Below are 20,475 nucleotides of genomic sequence, written 5' to 3'. Positions count from 1 at the left end.
TAGCTTGATGTTGGTGTTGCAAAACATTTGACATTGAAGCCATAATGTAACATCGCGCCATCTCATCAGCTTTGCGCCATTTTTAACTAACTTATCTTAATCACTAGACTGTTTGTTTGGTTTCAATGGGAATTCCTCATGAAGCACAAACTCATATTCTTCAGCAGTTAACACGATGTCGAGATTTCTCCTTCAGTCAACATAGCTAGAACCTTCTAGTTTGTTTTGACCTAAAATAGTACTAATGGGATTAAAAAGAGACATGTTGAATCTGAGATTGAAGAAATAGTTACAATAGATCAATAACACAGTCATATAACATTGAATATTTACATTCAAACTCATCATATACATATACATTCATGCATCGTGGTTAGCCAATCGTTGGATATTGGAGAACTATTCATACAATATACATATATAATGACCGATTGTTCACTCCATAAATTTATCCAGACCTAACTCAGATGGAGAGTCTACTGTTAATTTAAGTCAAGTGAAAATTCTCTAGTTACATTGATCCAATCATATATTACTCAATTTAGGAGAGTTAATACAGATTATCAAAATAGCGATTAAATACATAGTGACTTATATTAAATTCATCCGATGAATGGAAGGTCTAAGCCAACACATAAATTCAACACTTCATTACTATTTAATCTCTTGATAAATATTGAAAAAGAACACTTTTCACCATTTATATTTTTTTTCTTAATTTATACAAAAAAATTCCAGAAAATAAAAATAAACATGACTAGTTCAATTCATTCAATGTACCATTCAATTACATGTATTTAACATGTACAATCCACTGTAGCAGGAAGCAAAAATTCCAAAAACTAACATGCACCTTTGGTTCATTACTCTCTTGAACCAAAAATTATTTTGATAATAATTACATGAATTTCAAAAAACATGTGCATCACTGTCATCATAAACAAAAGTAGACCCATTCCACTTTAACTACGATTGAAATTTTTTAAAAAGTGAATGTATTTATATTAAAAAATCATGCAGCACCATAACAAATTATTATTATTATTATTATTATTATTTACTGGTTCCACTACCGTCATTCTCAAAAACAGAGAAGAACATAAAATTCGCCCACCACTGTTTTAACTCTAGTTTATCATTAACTCTCATTCCTTTTGAGGGGAAAGGTCTTTTAGTCATTTTTCCTTCTACGTGATTGCAAGAAAAGGATGTTAGGTTTATCTCAAGCTCTTTATAGTGATACAATTCTTACCAGGTTTAGCATGCATGATTCCAAGAAAGGTTTTCTTCCTTTCAGACTAAGGATCAATTTCCTAAGACAGATGAGGAAATAGAAAGCATAAAGACAATTCCTTATGCATCAGCGGTAGGAAATCTCATGTATGAGACATTTTGCACTAGACCTGATATTTGTTGTGTCGTAGGCATGGTTAGCAGATATCAGTCTAATCCTGGACGAGAACACTGGACAACAGTTAAGCATATAAGCAAGTACCTAAAAAGGATTTATGATTACATGCTAGTCTATCATTCTGATGAGTTGTTGCCCATAGGGTACACAGACTCAGGTTTCCAATCTGATTTGGACTCTAGAAAGTCGATCTCAGAAAATGTGTATACTTTGGCAGTTGGAGTCATTGTTTGGAGAAGCATAAAGCAAACATGTGTTCTTGATTCTATCAGGGAAGCCGGATTGTAGCAGCCTCTGAGGTAGTGTGGCTCAGAAACTTTCTGAAAGACTTGGCGGTTGTTCCTGCATTAGAAATGTCACTTACAATGTTTTGTGATAATAGTAGAGCGGTTGCAAATTCAAAGGAATAACGAAGTCATAAGAAAGCAAAACATATTGAGTGAAAATATCATTTGATTCGAGACACAGTATAGAGAATTCACAAAAGTTTTATCGCAAAATTCTTTTGATAGACATGTTGAAGGAATGGGTATTAGAGTTGTAGGTGCATGGTTATGAGTCTAAGTGTGTCACGACCGGAGTGTAGACCCCAGACGAGACCGGCGTCGTTGACCTCTCATAGGTCGCAAACAAGCCTACTTACGTCATTCTTACTTTACATATGTTAATTTTAGCGGAAAATTTGAAACTTTTTGTTTCTTAACATACTTATAAAAACATTCTCATTAGTACGTAATTGTTCACCATCAACCACCTAACATTAAGAGATAAGCAACTGAAAGAAATAGTTCAATTCTTATTAAATGTATAATTGCCAAAATGGCACCACTACATAGTCTAAATAAAAACAGGAAAGAAACGCTAGTGGAACATGCTCCACTAGCTTAACTCTAAAACTAAGCTAGAATAAAAAACAACAGCATCCTCGAAAGCATGAGGACCTACCAACTGCGGATGAATGCTGGACGTCCGGATGGCTGCAGCGATGATCCTGTAACTCTATCATCCATCTGTGCCTGCACCTAAAATAGTAGAGTTTGTATAGGGTTAGTACACACTTGTACTAAGTAAGGGTATATGCAAGCACACACCAAGGACATGCATGAGAAAGAATAGCTCTTTCCTAACAACATGATTTTTGGAAGTCAAGTCAGTGGACTTGCCAAATTGAGATTAGGAAAGTTTCCAAATTTGGATTAGGAAAGTCAATGAGCTTTCAAAATTTGGATTAGGAAAGTCAGTGAGCTTTCCAGATTTGGAATAGAAAAGTTATGCCATGAGAATAAAATACATCATCATACGTTTCACATTTTCACACAGCACATAACATTTACACATAGCACATATCATATAGCATACAACACATTTTGCATGTAGCACATAACCTTTTTAATATCATTCATTCATATGCCATGAGGCCTTGGAATCATGTACTTAACATTAAGACATCCCAGAAATGAGGGCTCAACAGATGGAACCTCAACTAGGGAGTCTTCATTAGCAAACACAGAGTCTGCTTCGTTCATTCCTACGTACTCCATTTCATTTCATTCATATGCCAGTGTAAACACCAGCTATACCAAGGATGTAGTTTAAGACTTTCATTAGGTTTGTTGTGTAATGACCAAGAATGACCTAATGTCATTACTTGAATCTAACTCACCCTTTGATTATCCTATCCTAACACCTGTGGTATCATTCATTTCATTATGTGCATCACTTGAGGCTGACCTCATTCATTCATTGGGAACTTTAACTTTACTGACATAGATCATGTGAGCATCATGAAATCCAGTGTCTACCCCACACAAAAAAGAGGTGGAATCACCGGCCAAAGTGACCCAATAACATGCTAGCGTACATGGGAATCGAACCCCACCAGATCCCTATATTGGCAGTATAGGTTCGAAGACTAGGAGATATAAGGAGACCCATATCCGGCATGCCGGACAGTCTCATCTCATGAGAGTTACGTGAACCTCCGTAATTAAGTTTTATATTTTCTTGGAGATTGATTGTCTTTATGATTTCATAAAAAACAATAATGAAAAATATTCTCTCTATTCAACAATAGTTTTTCATTATACTATTTTGAAATGTCCGATAATAATTGTTCATTTTATAAAATTGATGTATAATTTTACACTTAGTTCCCAATTTACTCTTATTATTAATCATAGTCATTTCTTTATTATATTTTACAGAAATTAATTTATTATATTCAAATGGTGATATAATAAAATTATCTTTTTATTTATAATTTTTAAAAAATGTGCAAACTCAACCGTGTATATGTACAAAAAGAGTATGATATAAATTATGTCTATAAATGTTTTTCTTAATAGGTGTGCAACTCAAAATTTAGTCCCTTTAGAGAATAGTATTTTCAAAAACAAAAAATATTGGTATTTGCGTAAAATTTCAAATGTTATACTATATCATTTCTCCATGTGACATGTTCAAGATCATAATATCTATTAAAAAAATTATAAATAATTTATTATTATTTAATTTCTGTATATAGTTTTATGTTTTTTATTTGGAAATGATATTATTAAGGAAAAAAAAAGCAGCACATATACAGACTTTATCCCCCAACTCCCATGGTATCCTTGTTTCTTCTCTACCCATCTCTCATTTCTCTCTCTCTGTAACAAACAAACAACTCTGTTTCTTCTTCTTCCTCCTTCTTCCCTTATTCTTCTCACAAAGAGTCTTGGTTCATCAGAAATTTCTTGAATATGGGTTCATCCAAGTCAGATCTGAGGTCAACGATCTACCCAGAACCTGTTGACCACTTCAACCAGCTACCTGATCCAGTTCTTCTCTTGATCTTTAACAAGATCGGTGATGTTAAAACTCTAGGAAGGTGTTGTGGCGTTTGTAGCAGGTTTCATTCACTTGTTCCTCAAGTTGACAACGTTGTTGTTCGTGTCGATTGTGTTATCTCTGATGATGATGATGCATCATCATCTTCTTCTTCTTCTTCATCTTCTGCTGCTTCCTCTTCTGATAAGTCACGTCACCCCATTTCTTCCCTTTTTCGACTTGTATTCCTTGGTCTTGTTAAACCCTTTCAATCCCTTACTCAGTTGATCTCCATTTCTTCAAGGCGATGTACTGCTTCATCCTCTCTTGTTGATGATGATTTTGAGCAATATTCTGTTACCCATCATTCCCCTACGCAGGTTCTGAAGAATTTTGATGAAATTAAGTTGCTTAGGATTGAGTTGCCTAGTGGGGAATTGGGTATTGATGAAGGTGCTTTGCTCAAGTGGAGAGCTGATTTTGGTTCTACTCTTGATAATTGTGTTATTCTTGGGGCGTCTTCGGTGATTCAACCGGTAAGTATTGACGATTTAGTCGAGGAACAGTGTGGAAATGGAAGTAACAGTTTGGCTGATGGTAATGGAGAAACAGATAATGGGAGCATACCTGAGTCGTTTTACACTAATGGGGGTTTGAAATTGCGTGTTGTGTGGACGATTAGTTCTTTGATAGCAGCTTCTGCAAGGCATTATCTGCTGCAGCCGATTATAGCAGAGCATAAGAAGCTTGCGAGTTTGGTTTTGACGGATGTTGATGGGCAAGGAGTATTGTGTATGAACAGGGAGCAGCTGGAGGAGTTGAGAGTAAAGCCTCTTTCAGCTTCATCGGCCTCGAAAAGGACCATGGTGCCAGCACTGAACATGAGGTTGTGGTACGCCCCACATTTAGAGTTACCTGATGGGACAGTGCTTAAAGGGGCGACATTGGTAGCAATTAGGCCTAGTGAGCAACCTAAGAGAGAGGTTGGGCCAGATGGGAATTGGGTGGCAGCAGCATTTGAGGAGCCCTATGGGACGGCTGCAAGGATGTTGGTTAAGAGGAGGACTTATTGTTTGGAGATGAACTCGTTCTGAATCGAATTGAAGTGGTCAAGGGAGCTCCTTGGATTGACGACAAAGGTAATTTCTTGTCCTATATATATATGGTTTTGGGTCAAATTTGTAGGAATAATGGTAGAAGATTGAAGAAGTTTGTGTAGACTACAATTTTATGTGTCATTATGACTATGAGCTTATCGAGTTTATTCTCTTTGCACACACATATACATTGATAGATACTGTTTAGTTCAGTGGTTTTAGTTAATCTCATCTAGCATTTAATTTAATCAACTGATCTAAGTGTGTGAAGATCTATTCATAGGGAGTTTCTTGAGTTATTTTGAAAATACACTGGTATAAATCTGAGATGAGTTGGGTGAAGAGGAGCAAGACCCGTGATAATCACTGAGTATCTAACCTACATCGTTGGCCTCAGGAATTTTTAAAAGATCTGAGATGTGTTTTTCTTGGTCAATTCTGAAGACATTGTTAACGTGGGTTGTTTACCAGTAAGCTGGTCATTCATCCAAATGTGCCCCCTTGTCTTCACTTCCTTTAATTTTAGATCCTTAAGCAAGAAGGCACCGGTGTCAGCACATATCCTAATTTCTATGTGGGAACATAGGGAGCAGAACTTGCATTTTAAGCTTATTTGTATCATTCTTTCTTTTTATCGGGGTGCATTTGTATACATAATCGCACCAGTCTTTACATCCTCTTGAAATCACGTAAATATGCTGAGGAGCGCATGTCAAATTTATGTATTTTTTCTTGTCAAAAGACTTGTATTGATTAATTAATAAAAGAATGACTGGAAATGTCTAATCATTATTCTATGTTGCAACCTTCTAGTTCATCATGATTTTTATTTGATATTGTACATTGGTTGCAAGGTGGAACAAAGTTTGTGTCTATACCATTTTTCAACCAGCAAATGTGCTAGTGTTAGCTAAGTTTTGATTGGCTGGTTTTTCGTTTACATAAAACAGCTACTTCTTCACTTTATCTTAACCTTTTGGCCGAGAAAGGTATAAATCAGCTGCTTCTTCAATTTGTCTTAATGTTTTGGCCGAGAAAGGTATAAAGCAGCTGCTTCTTTTGGCTTTCTCCAATTTCTTTACGTGTTTTGCATCAGAACTAATATGAAGCGTATATTCAGAGTTGTCACTTGTCAGTATATAAGCATCTATATTATACACAATATTATTATCATTTTCAGGGAAAACTAATAAAGGTGGATTAACTCATACTGAAAAAGAGCAGAAAAGAGAATTTTGTTGAGCTAGCTCACCCTGAGTTGTTTGATCAAGCCAGTCTTGCTTCTGGAGATGAAATGTCAGTTGCTGGCTAACTATGCGCTTTAAATCAGCCCATGTTATGCATGTTGATGGGCGGCATATGCTTATGTTTTAGTTTGGGGCATATACTTCTAAGAATGCACAAAGTGCTTCCGTTTCATTTAACAGTTAGCTAAGTGCCTTCAACTTTATAGCGACACACATTTGATAGTCCTCTTTCTGTAAATATTTTAGTTATGGATATCTTATGCCGTGTCATGTAACTTTTATGGTTTTATTGAGCAATGAAATGTACGTTTTGCTACATTTGTGCTAAGTTTATTCACTTATTGTTTACAGTGTTATGTGAAGTGGTACAGTATCCTTTTCATAAATTTTACTATGTTTTATATGGTTAACTATTACCAACCTTTGTGAGTCTAATTGGCATGTGATTGTATCATTTGAGGCGAAAGGGTTAATTCTTATGCAACTTCAGGAGATATATTAATGATAAAACTCCACACTTTTGATGTCAATATCTAAGTAAAGTAAAATGTGAGATGGTGATGGAGTTACTCAATTCTATGATATCTTGTGCTTGCAATTTTGTCCAAATTAATCAATCTTATGATACTAACGTATTAGTAAGAGTTGGTGTTTTGTGGCGAAGAGGTTGCATTCAATGCATCTGGACTGATTGGTTGGTATGTAACATACTGTGCACAACAGAGAAAGGTTTTGATTCCAATTCTGAGAAAAAGACAGCCAATTGGCAGTAATCATTACTTGTTTGAACTGAATTGAACCAACCAAGCAGTTGCCAATGATGACATGATTGAAACCAACACCAAGTATTAGTTGGAATCCATAGACAAATCATGTTCAAAGTTGGATGACATGTCCGTTACATTTTGAAATTGCATTGTTTATCACTAATTTTTATTTTTCACAAAGAACATTCTTTGGATCAAGAAGAAAGTAAAATTGAAGTATCAATCATTTCCTTTGTTTTCCTGTGCAGCTGAAGGGGGACTCTTTAATTCCTCCTCCTGCAAAATATGGAGTAGCCAAAAAACTTTTAGTATTATATTATTTTCTTACTGCATCTCTCCGACCAGCAGTCTAGCACCATGCAACAACCAGCGGGACTCGCCAGAACCACCATCACCAAAGTTAAAAGACCTTTCTCCTCCACCATCACCTAAACAAACAGCATGATGCAGCATCAAATTATGTTTGTTTTCTATTAATTACCGAGGAATTAATGGAAGATCAATTTTTGTGACCAGAGTAACTAAGAAATGGAAACCAAAAAATAAAAAAAAAAGGATATGAATACCTTACAAAAAACTGTCGTGATGTAATGCATACAATTAGCACATTCAGATCTTCTCGATTTCTTAATATGATTTTCAGATTTCAGCTTTTCTCTGTAAGGTACTAAGTTATCAGGCTCAAGCAATTTAGCAGCCCTTTTATTGCCTAACCTCTTTTCTGTAATGCTGCAGTATCGGAAAAATGCATGAGGTAAAGTGATCGATGGAAGTGAAAAGAAATTTTACAGTTCACAAACAGCTTCTGCCTTCGTTTCCAACTATTGAATGAAAAACCCACATGTGTAGCATCTCTTCATCAAAACTTCTAATAAATCACTTCTAATTCATCCTTTTAACTTAAAACAAAATGCATACTCAAACGAGAAGAAACAAAACAGCATTGATATTCATTCAGTAATAGAAACACTTGACAAATTACTAAACAATTCCAGGAAATCATTTAAGCAGCCCAAACCAACAAATTGGGGCTACTACACACCATTGAAAATCTATATCTAGCTATATAATTAATTCTGGTCATAAGAGAGGCAGTGTAGCACTCTCAATGATAGAATACATATTTTTTTCTGCTAAATTATATAAACCAAGTCATCACCTGTTTTAACTATATTATTACACCAGTTTAAAGTTATTAATAGCTAACCAATGTTGCAGTCATAAACATTAATGACTCCCTTGTTCCAGAGGATATCAAGAGCCACAAAATGTTTTTTCCCTGAGTTCATGACTGCAAGAATCCTCTTTGCCCCTATCCAATCCATGCCACCAGGACCTGGTCTCTTCCCTTCAACGACATCCTCTTGCCGTACAAACTCAGCAAGTAACTGCTTAAAGGTTCTGCCACCATCTGTTGTTGTTTCCTCGCTCATAATCTTGAATTTGTTTATGAAGGTAACGATAGATCGTTGAGATCCATGATCCTATCCTGAAATCATAGTGCTCAGTGAATCTGATATGCCCCTCCCACGTGAGGCTAAGAACTTACTGAAATAACAATCAATATTAGAAACAAACATTATAAATTGAAGGTTATTGGAGAAAACTTACCAAGTCCTCCCACCAAACATTCATACTAGTCATGTTCTTAAAACTATTTTCATCAAGATAATGCATGGAGTAGAACTCGTGATCATTTGTTTCCATCAGTGCCAACAAAGTAGCCTTTTATAGCTGAAGGCACGAACTTGTAAATATTCACCTTCTTAAGCACCAACTTCTCTCTTACGGTCATTGACAATTATCCAATAAATTTTTTTCCATATTTGATATTGCCTTGCCAAACAATTTTCTTCTCCTCTTAGCATGTGGAGTACATGGATCCCGTCCTCTTGGATGTCAATTCTTTCACAGCCTCGGTTCAATGTTTGAAGACACCTGACAACATCATCATCTTTTGTCTAGCACTTACAACATTGAAAGCCAGAACATTTATTACAAGTGGTAGCCCCAACACTTCTTTCAGCCCCACAAAATGGTATCAACATTCTTTCAGAACCACAAACACCAATGATTTTTCTTCTTACCACTTTTTTCAGCACAAACACTAGCCCTTACAGCTGCATTAATCATATCCTCATCAAAAACAACAAGTTGACCAGCATCAACTTTTTCTCTTTTGATGGTTCTTGTTCCAACAATTCCCATTTAACTCTAACCACCATAGGATCAAATAGTGTCTCATCAAATGCTTGAGCAACAAGGAATGATATTTGCAACTCTTTTTCTGTTGGGACAAGACATGGATGCACAACCTATAATAAAAAATATGAGTTTGTAAGATAGTCTTTCAAGGTGACTTACATATATGTTGGAACAAATGAGTCATTTGTAGCAACATATTACCAATCTTAACCAATAAATAGGAAATCTGTAACAAACAATTTTTTTGAGATAAGGGTAATTGTGTATTTACCAAAGTCATAAGTTACTTACAATCTCATTAGAGCATAACAAAACCTACCCGTAGGGAGATTACAAATTGCTCATGAAATCAACAAAAAAAGTTTTATATCCCTCATCATATCCTGTTTACACCAAAAGTATAAAAGACTAAGGCTATTCATCCTTATCTTATCGATGTTGTTACACTTGTCCCAAAACATCTAGAAATCCTTTCTTTCTGTAGAGTCCACCAAATGCAAGCTGGTATTAACTTCCACCAGTCTTCAGTAAATGTCTTCTTCCTATCTCATTTCAGCAGTCTAGCATATCCTTAGTGGTTTTTGGAGTTGCCCAGCATACACCAAGGTTGCAAAAAAAACACATGTTCCATATGTCGGTAGCTGCCACCTTGCAGTGGAGGAAAAAATGTGCATTGACTTCAGCATCTTGATCACACATAAAACATCTTAAACAAATTTGTCTTCCTTTTTTTCTGAAGCACTTCATGTGTTAGACATGCCCTTCTACACACCAACCAAGCAAAACATGAGACCTTTAGAGGTAATTGTATCTTAAATTAGTTTCCAAGGCCAAGTTGTATTTCATCTTTGACCATCATTGATACTCCAGTAGCAAGACTTCACTGTGAACACTCCTTTCCTCTGTAATTTCCATATAGGCTTGCCAAGCTCATTGGAGGTTCCTGGGAAGGTATTTAGGATATGAAATAGAGCAATGATTCTCTCCATCCCCAATCATTGAGGGCTCTTCTAAACAAGAAATTTCATCCCTGAGGGCTCCACATCTGAGAAATTGTGTCCTTTTTCTATTGGCTGGAGTATAAGTAAATCTAGAAATAGAGTTGCAAGGAATTCTTCTCCAATCCATAAATCATTTCAGAAGTCAATTTTCCAGCCATTTCCCACCTTAAGTGAGATGTTATCCTTGAACCCTGGCCATAGTCTTCTAATCGTCTTCCAAACACTACACACTAGAATTCCCGGAACCTCCTCAGTAGACCAATGACTTTGTAGTCCATATTTTTCAATGATTACTCTCTTGAGTGCAGAATCTCCACTACCATTTCTGCAGAAGGAAGGAGGCTTAGCTTTTTTATGTCCAATCCCCCGTGCTTCCTACTAATTGTTACAATATCCCACTTGACTAGCTTGTTATAACGTCTATTTTCTCTGTTTCTGTCCCAAAGAAAAGATCTTCTAAGTTTGTTGATCTTTTTCTCAATAATCTTTGGACTAGGGAAAAGCCTCATCCTGTATGACGGGAGAGGATTTACTTGACTAGGGTCAATCCCTCCCAAAGAGAGGTAAGGAATTTTCCACCTTCCAAGTTTCCTGTCACATCTCTTTAGAACATCATTCCACAGTCCTATGTCCTTGTTTTGTGCTCCCAAAGGCATGCCCAAATACTATGTGGGTAAAGTAGTTATTTGGCAACCAAGATTGCTAGCTACCAGTTACCTGTTGCTTATATGGTTGACTGGAGAGCAAACTCTTTTGTCAATCAACATGTAGCCCAGGGACACCTTCAAAAAGAGTGAGAATAGCTATGATGTGTATGATTTGTGTCACCTCAGCCTCACACAAAATCAGAGAATCATCTGCATAAAGTAAATGAGTAAGCCCCACCTCATTCTCCATGCTCCCCTGTATTTGAGCTTTAAAACCTCTTAACCATCCATTGACATTTGCTCTCTTAATCATGTGCTTGAGGCCTTTCATGGCTAGAATGGATAGGAAGGGTGAAAGAGGGTCCCCCTACCTTAACCCCCTTTGAGATTGGAAGAAACCTTCAGAGTTTCCATTTATAATTAGTGAGAACTTAACTGTGGATATGCAGAAGCTTATCCAGTTAAGACACTTCCTCCCTAAACCCATGTCCTTCAAGATTTAGGCAGAAAAGACCAATCAACATGATTATATGCCTTTTCTACATCCAAATTACACCAGTTACCAGCCATTTTTTTTGTTTAATTTGACTTTGAAGTCCACCAATTCATTACCAATAAGTGAGGCATCCATAATTTACATTCCTTTTAAAAAGCCATTTGGTGTACATCAACCAATCTCCCAATCACTGTCTTCAACCTTTCAGTGATTAGTTTGGAAATAATCTAATACTCTCCCTATCAAGCTAATAGGTCTGAAATCTTTTAATTCCTCCGCCCTAGATTTTTTAGGAATCAATGCTATCAAAGTATTAAAAGCTTTTTTCAAAGACTTCATTTTGGTGAAAATTTTAAATGGTCAACATCAGATCCTCCTTCAATGTTCCCCAACATGAATTCAAGAAACTAATTGTGAAACCATCAGGACCTGGAGCTTTATCTTCATCACATTGTTTTAAGCATCCCAACACCTACTCCACAAATTAAGGTCTTTAAATCCAAGTTTTTCCTTCCTGAGTTATAGTTGGACAACCTAGGAAATCAAATCGAAGTCTCCAGTTTTCAGTATAGAGCTTCTTATAAAAATCAATCATAGTGTTCTGATTTCTATAAGGTCTTCTACGATCTCTCCCTTGTCTGTCAACCTGTCAATGATGTTGCTCCTCCTGTGTGATGTTGCCAATCTTACGAAAACACCTTGTATTATTATCCCCTTGTTTCAGCCATAATACTCTAGATTTTTGTCTCCACCTTGATTCTTCAATTTTTTTTCAGCTCTTCCAACTCCACTACTATGGTTGCTCTTATCATTATTTCATCTTCAGTCAAATCTCTTGTTCCCTTTAACTCATCAATTTCAGCCAGTTTTTCCAGCAAGTTTTTCTTCTTGTTTACTATCTTCCCAAAGTTAGCTTTGCTCCATTTTTTGAATTTTTCCTTAAGCATTTTTAGCTTAACATTGAGTCTATAGTCTGGATATCCTTCCATCATACTTGGATCAATTCAGTAAAACCTTCCACCTTAAGCCACCAGTTTTCGAACTTGAAGTTTGACCTTTTCTTCTCCCAGGTTCCACATTCTAACATGATAGGGCAGTGATCAAAGAGGACTCTAGATAGTACCTTTTGATTGATATTTTTGAATTTTTCTTCCCATGCCATAAAGAATAGGAATCTGTCTAGCCTCGATGCACTTGAGTGATTAAGGCCTCTGAACCATGTAAAAACTCCACCATGTAGTTGGGGTCATGTAATTCCATCTCATGTATCCATGTTGAGTAATCAGACAAAAAAAATATTATGTTACATCCTTTTATTTCTTCCATAGTATTGTGTGTTAAAGTCTCGACATGTGACCCAAGGACCATCATAAATGGTTTTAACAATAACCAGTTCCTCCCAACATATTAACTTCTCATTCTGGTATGAGGAGCATACACTTCAGTAAGGTACCAAGTATAGAGGTTATGAGTTGAAACAAACTCATAAGTGATGGAATATTTACCAGCCTCAACTAAAGTCTCAATCCAGCTTCTACTGTCCCACATCATGAGGAACCCCCCCCCCCAACTAGTACCCACAACTTTTAGATAACCACATTTCATCCACCGAAATGACCATAATTGCTTAGCAATTACTTCAACCTCCTTGTTGAGCTTTGTTTCTTGAAAACAGTAAAAATCCATTTTCACATTGGACTCTTCCCCACTGTTCTCTTGATTTGGTCATTTAATCCCTTTAAATTCCATGTTAATAGGTTAACTTTCATTTAAAAGTTAAACAAAAATTTCTCCCCCTGTTACCTTCCACTTCTTCATTAAGACTGGATTTAAGGTTTTTCAATTCATTTTTGCCAATTCCCCTGCTCTTTGGAGTAGACGCTACCAAATTAGGCCTCCTGTTATCTACCAATGATTTTCTCTCATCAATATTCATTAACAAAAGTATAGTTTCCTTTTCAAATAATTCGAAAGCTAACCCATAAGTATTTCTTAGCTCTAAGATATGAGAGTTAACCCAATTTGATGCTTTCATATCGATAGCTTCTTGAGAAAGAGTAATTTGCATATTGACTGGATCAGCGTCATGTAATTGTTGAGTCTGCATATCCTTATCTGTCTCTTGCACATGTTCTCTTCCTTTATTGGGGATTTCAGCTTCATGAGGTTGAGTTTCGCGAACCCACTCTTGGGTGTTGGAGAAAATCCTTTCTTTCCCTTCTTTTTGCCGCATTGTATCTTCCTCCTCTTGTTAAATCTCTTTTTCCTAATTCTTGAAAAGACCTCTAAGGCCTTTTCCCCCCTCCACGTCCTTCTCACATGAGCAGACCTTGGGGCTCTTGGACTTTTCAATTCTCCATTGGTCTTGGGTGAATTTGTGATTTATTGTGTTTTGGGCCTTGGTCTGAAGAAGACAAAAACAAAAGTTGGCCTCCATTTGACTTCAAAATTAAATTTGAAGGGGGACCATACCCCTTGCTTTTTCTCCTCCCCCCGGTAAAAGGTTGGCAACCTCATCAACCCCTCTATTAACCTCTTGATAAATCCACGAGGACTGCTGGTTAAAGAGACCGACTCACCATATTCTTCGATAGTGAATCTAGTCGGAAAATTTGTCCACAACTGCAAGGTGAAGAAAATTCTGACATTCAAGATTTTCACCTCCTTTGAAATCCTTGAACTGTCACCTTCAAGCCTGATTCTAGCCAATTTAAGGTGATTTCTTAGTTGTGTCTCTTCCTCCATTTCGACCCAACCCCCGCAATGTCTTTGAAAGTCATTTATGACCATAGATGCAGTGGGAGACCAACAATTTTGATCCAGGTTGAAGAGGGTCCGTTCTCTCTGTTTATGGCCGCTATTGTTGCCAACCACCAATCCAATTGGAGTTTAGTGTTGTTCCACACCCAATCCCCTGCAATCACATGATTTGTTGTGCCTCTTTGTCACGAACTTGAACAAGAATTTTCCATCCCCCATCTCCATATTCTGTCTTTTCATCATCTCCTTAATCTTATTTCATTAGAGGATTGAGAAAGGATTTCTTCTTCTACTTAAGAAGGGATTTCTGCTTCTACTTGAGATGGGAGGATTTTTGTATTTACTTGAGAAGGGAGGATTTCTGGTTGAGAAGAAATTCATGGATCTATTTCAAACACTACTAGGGATGCAATATTTTCTATAGGAGAACTGAATTTTAGCTTCTTTTTACCTGTTTTACTCCTTAGAGTTGTTTCTCCAATTTTTCTTTTGACAGGATGCATTCTATATACAAAAAAAAGGTAAAAAGAAAAGGGGTTATCAATGATTTGAAATATTACTAAATATTTGCCACATGACTCATACAACTTATGTTGCAACAATGACTATTTGTTCCAATATGAGTGATATGTTGCATCATATGACTCGTCTTTTGCAAGACATGAGAACTTTCTTAAGTGTGCATTTCCAACAAATCACATGAACACAAAAACAAAATTGTTTTTACTAAACTAAAATTATTTGTGAACAAAATTAGTTTTCATTGAACAAAAACGAGTGTCACTTTTTAACAAGTACACATCATCACCTCACATACAATTCAATACCACTCATGCAACAGAACAAAAATAGCAACGCAACCCTAATCATGGTTTTTTAGACGAGTTTATTTCATAAAAGGGAATAACAAAAAATAAACAACTCATTTACCCACTTCAAAGAAGACTTAAATAGTCCATATTTAAAACCAGAAAATATTTCATAATCCTAATTTAATTTTACCCAAGATATCGACCAGAAGAAAGAATGATCAACAACGACGAGGAGGATCTATTATAGATAAATAATGGAGAATGTGCAACATATTACACTTATGTTGTTGAAAAATAGAGCAGTACACAGTAGAATTGTGGAGAGCTCAAGATCGTACATAAATGAACAATTTTTTTGAAATAGAGAAAATACTTAAAAATTCCCTTGAACTTGGCAGAAAAACTTACTTTATCACTTAAACTTTGCGAATGTTTAAATACCCCCTTAAATATCTTCCAACTGAAATAAATATCACCTTAGCGGCTGACGTAACAAATAAAAGAGTTATCAGCGCGTAACTCATCAAAAGTTGAAGAGAAAAAGTAAGTGGGTCCCACTTGTCTTTTTTTTTTTGCCAAGCACTTTGTCTTATTTTTGCGAGCTTGGCTCTTTCTCTATCCCGCCGCTGCCCTACACGTTTTTAATGGAGATCACAAATCAGCAAATTCAATGAAGCTCAACCATGACATACTTCAACTTATCAACCAACCCTTTTTGTTCCTCCTTCATCGAGAGATCAGCGATTGTGAGACCATCAAATATCGCTAATATTTTCCACGCCGGCACCCATGGAAAAAACGCCGGACAAATGCTTCCCCGACTCTCTTCCATTCATCATCTTTTCTTTCTTTTTATGTGTAATCGTAATTTCTATTGTTCAGCCGAACATCTTCCGGCATGTGAAAGGTTTAAAAACCTTGAAATATATCATTTTTAACCTAATATGACTAGACTAACTTCGGCAGTTGCTGTTGAAACATTCACCGATTGTCCTTCTATGACTCGAAAAGTGGAAGTATGAAATTCATATAAACACACAATGTTATTCACAATTTTAATTTTTATCGAAAACATTCTTCTATTTTTTATTCACAAGTTTTAAAAATTAATTGTGAATATCAAACACATTTAATAAAATAGTTTACCTGCTTCCAAAAGATAACAGAAATCTCCGATAGTCGGAAAATTACTCATTATTCTTGGATCAGATTTTTTTTCTCATTCAACTTCTTTTCTTTTATTCTTGCTTTATATTTCCATTTTGTATTTCTATAGCAAAAAAAATAGAAAAACTAAATTCGTTCACTATCCGACATGTTGTCAACGTGTCAATGAGGTAACACTTATGTGGCGCGTGTATATCACCTTCCTTCCATGAAACTAGTAGTGTATGTATAAGGTGATACTTAATTCAGTTGAAAAATGTTTAACGAGATATTTAAACACTCGTCTAGTTCAAGTGCTAAAGCAAGTTGTCCTATCAAGTTCAGAGGGGTTTTTATGTATTTTCGAACAGTCCTTCAAAGAGGAGAGAGAAAATATGACTGTTGGTTTTGAGGGTTGATGTGATAATTGTCCTTTTTAAAAAATCAAAAAATTACCTGGTAGTTATTGTTGCCACAATTCTGTCAAAACAGATGCACATTTCTATGTAATAAGAGTGGTAAAAAAAATTATCATTTGTTGCAACATATGTCATAACCAAATTGTAGTAGATACCACAAACATGTGTGCCAATAGAAGTGACATTTGTTGCCACAAATTATATTCTATTGGGACACATGTAGACTAATATTTTCCAACAGAAGTTTTGTGGCCCATAGATACCACATAATTGACATTTTTTCCAACATAAAAAATACAATAATAACCCTAAATGTATAAGGAGTCTCTAAGATTGTCGTATTATATAATACATTAATATATAAGCAGTCATTCTCTGCCACCAAAAAGCAATCGGTCCATAAGATTGTTATATATTAGATAATACAATAATTTATTCAATTGTATTCATAACATTTTCATTTGAAGCTATGAAGTTTGATATTTTAGTTTTACGCAGTCCTGGGTCTTCATTGTTACTAACACAAACACTTTGAGCCTTTAAAATCCCATAATTTCATAACAACGAATAATATCTCATGCGAAGAGATTGAGCAACAATCCTAGAAGATGGTACTTGTAGTCCATCATTTAGAAACTCAACAGCCAAAAGCCCACAACCCCTACATCATGTATTAAATAACTAGGACAAATTACAGAAATACTCACCTTTTATTTCACTTATTTCCATTATCCCCTATTACTTTTAAAAATCTCTAAAATCCTTTTTTTTAATGTATCCGAGTTGCATATTAATATATTTGAGCCAATATTTAATGTATCTGAGCCACATTTTTTGTGTCCGAGCTACATATTAATGTATCCGAGCCAGGATTTAATGTATATGAGCTAGTTCTTAATGTATCCGAGCTACATATTAATGTACCCGAGACAATATTTGATGTATCTGAGCTACATATTAATGTATTCGAGCTTCAATTATTGTATCCGGTTTTTTTAATTTTTAAGGGATTGATGTAATTAGAAACTTATTAGGGTTAGATTGTAATTTCATAGTAAAACTATGAGATTTGTGTAATTTACACAAAAAACTAATAACATCACATTTGTAAATGATACGTATGGACAATCACTTGCTTGTTGGGAAATGCAGCAACATAGTTGACTTCGAATGGGTGAGAATTGTTCGACCAGCCAGTTCAATGCTAAAATAGTCATTGTATTAAAGGTACTTTGGCAACATTGTAGCCAATTTTTGAATCTCATTAGAAAATTGTTGTTTCTCCTCTATGAGACATTGAATCATACATATTTATGCATCGTTCCTTCAATACAATGACCGCCAGGACTCTATGAAACTTCCCATCACAATTTACCGAGACATAAACCTCATCTATCAGCCAAGGCATTCCAACGGCTATACTAATCCCTTTGATAATGTTAACAACTTTCTCCTCATTATTAGAAACAAATTGGCCTTGTCAATATATGTTTTGAAAAAAACAATTACTGGTGATATATTGATATCATTGTGATTTACTGAACAACTTGAACTTCTTTCGCAGATAATAAAAAAATTAGATCCACTTGCATCAGCTTATTTGTATGTATCAACAGGTGTTAATCAAAAATTAATTGGCATAGTTACTTCGTCATTTGGGTTGGGACGTTAGCTAGAACCAATCCTTCTTCTACGAAAATGCAACTACAAAATCTAGTTGTTCAAATCCAAGACGCGAGCATTTAGCTATGTAGTGCCTATCCTTGCTTTTTTTTGTAATTGTATAAAGATAATTAACTAGTGGACATCAAGAACAATAATAATAGTTGACTTGACTTAATTTTGTTCATATTGGTTGTCAAGAACCTCGCGTATCCATTTATAGAATAATGACATTATTTGAGTTGGACTCTCACTGAAATACTTATAACCTTGAAATGGATATTGTTGCTGCATCAAGGGTCCAACTAAACTTATGTCATTGTTCTCGAAATGGATAAGTAAGGGTCTTGACAAGCAACATGCATTAAAATAAGTCAACAAATATTAATGTTGTTGATGTCCACTAATTAATTATCTTTACACAATAACAGAAAGACAAGGATGGGCATTACATAGCTAAATGCTCGCGTCTTGGATTCTAACAACTAGATTTTGTAGTTGCATTTTTGAAGACGAAGGACCGGTTCTACCTAATGTCCCAACCTAAAAAGTGTTGGAATGATGAGATATAACTATATCCACTTATATTTTGATTAACACCTACTGATACATACAAATAACTAATTCATTGCATCTGCATGTAATTTTTACTATCTGTAGAAGAAGTTGAAGTTGTTGAGTAATCACAACAATATCAATATATCACCATTAATTATTTTTCTTAGACTATACATCAACAAGGACAATATTGTTTTTAACTATGAGGAGAATGTTGTTAACATTATCAAAAGAATTAGGATAGCCGCTATGCTGCCATGACACCTGATTGATGCGCTTTATGTCTAGGTAAATTATGATGGGAAGTTTTATTGGTCCTATTGGTCGTTGTATTGAAGGAACGATGCAATAAATGCGCATGATTTAATATCCTCGTCATGGAGAAACAAAAGTAGAAAATTGTAAGTGAGAACCAAAAGTTGGCTACAATGTTGCAAAAAGCACCTTCAACATAGTGACTATTTTTTTTAGCAAAAAGACCGAACTGATTGGTTAGCACTTGAATCTTACAAGGGCAAGAATGATTCTCACCCATTTGAAGTCAACTACGTTGGTGGCATTGCCTAGCAAGCTAGTTCTTTTTTTTAACCATTTATTCATTTTTTACCATTTACAAATGTGCTAATTATTTTTTAATACATGATATACATGATGGTGGAGTTTTTGTTGCTGAGTTTCTAAGTAATGTAATACAAGTACCATCTTCTAGGATTGTTGCTCAATCACTTCACTTGAGATATGCTTCAGTATTATGGAATTACGGGGTTAGAAAAGCTCCGAGTGACTATATTAGTAACAATGAAAACCCACGACTGTGCAGACCTAAAAAAATAAACTCCATAGCTTCATATGAAAATGTTATGGTTACAATTGAATAGATTTAATGTATTATATGATATGACAATCTTATGGAGTGACTGCTTATATATTAATGTATCATCTAATATGACAATCTTAGGGACTGCTAATATATTAATGGTTATGTTTATTATTGTATTTTTTATGTTGGAACATATGGTTGTTGGAAAATATCATACAATGGTTTGCATGTGTCCCAACATAATTATAATATTTTTACCTAACACCTTAACTAATTTCCTTTTCCAACTAGATCTTTATGTATTACATTCTTACATGTATGTTTTTTTTATATATTTTTAGAGTGGACAGGTTATTTTAGTCCTTCTGATATTCCTCTATTTCTATAAGTACTACATCAGCTAGAACCATTGATTTCATGAACCAAAGGGTTGAAGCTAATGAAGGTGGAAAAAGACATTGTTTTTATAATGGTAACATTAGTATTAATATTAAGAGCACTGGTGAATCCCTATATACAGAGGACAGTTCCCCAAAACCAGAATGAAGCTTACCTAATTACATTTGTCGTATCAAGTCTATTGAAGAATCCTCCTCTGTTAAATGTTCTTTACACCAAA

General features: G+C 35.3%; 1 protein-coding gene and 1 long non-coding RNA gene across 2 annotated transcripts; one reads left to right on the top strand and one right to left on the bottom strand.

Annotated features, from left to right (window-relative positions):
* Window positions 1-3,971: 3,971 nt before the first annotated feature.
* Window positions 3,972-6,881, top strand: LOC107028832 (F-box protein At5g46170-like). Its single transcript, XM_015230045.2, has 2 exons — window positions 3,972-5,358; window positions 6,497-6,881. The coding sequence occupies exon 1, from the start codon at window positions 4,153-4,155 to the stop codon at window positions 5,311-5,313; it is 1,161 nt and encodes a 386-aa protein (XP_015085531.1). The 5' UTR covers window positions 3,972-4,152; the 3' UTR covers window positions 5,314-5,358; window positions 6,497-6,881.
* A 1,376-nt stretch (window positions 6,882-8,257) lies between these two features.
* On the bottom strand, window positions 8,258-14,604 carry LOC107026787. Its single transcript, XR_001457646.2, has 2 exons — window positions 8,942-14,604; window positions 8,258-8,819 (listed from the first exon to the last, which is right to left on the bottom strand). It is a non-coding gene; the product is annotated as an uncharacterized LOC107026787 (long non-coding RNA).
* Window positions 14,605-20,475: the final 5,871 nt, after the last annotated feature.

Source organism: Solanum pennellii, chromosome 8 (genome assembly GCF_001406875.1).
Source record: "Solanum pennellii chromosome 8, SPENNV200".
Lineage (NCBI taxonomy): Eukaryota > Viridiplantae > Streptophyta > Magnoliopsida > Solanales > Solanaceae > Solanum > Solanum pennellii.
The sequence above is the reverse complement of the archived record's forward strand: the minus strand, read 5'-3'. Positions and strand labels throughout refer to the sequence as shown.

Coding starts and splice junctions, on each gene's coding strand:
- LOC107028832 (XM_015230045.2), top strand. CDS start 4,153: ATGGGTTCATCCAAGTCAGATCTGAGGTCAACGATCTACCCAGAACCT.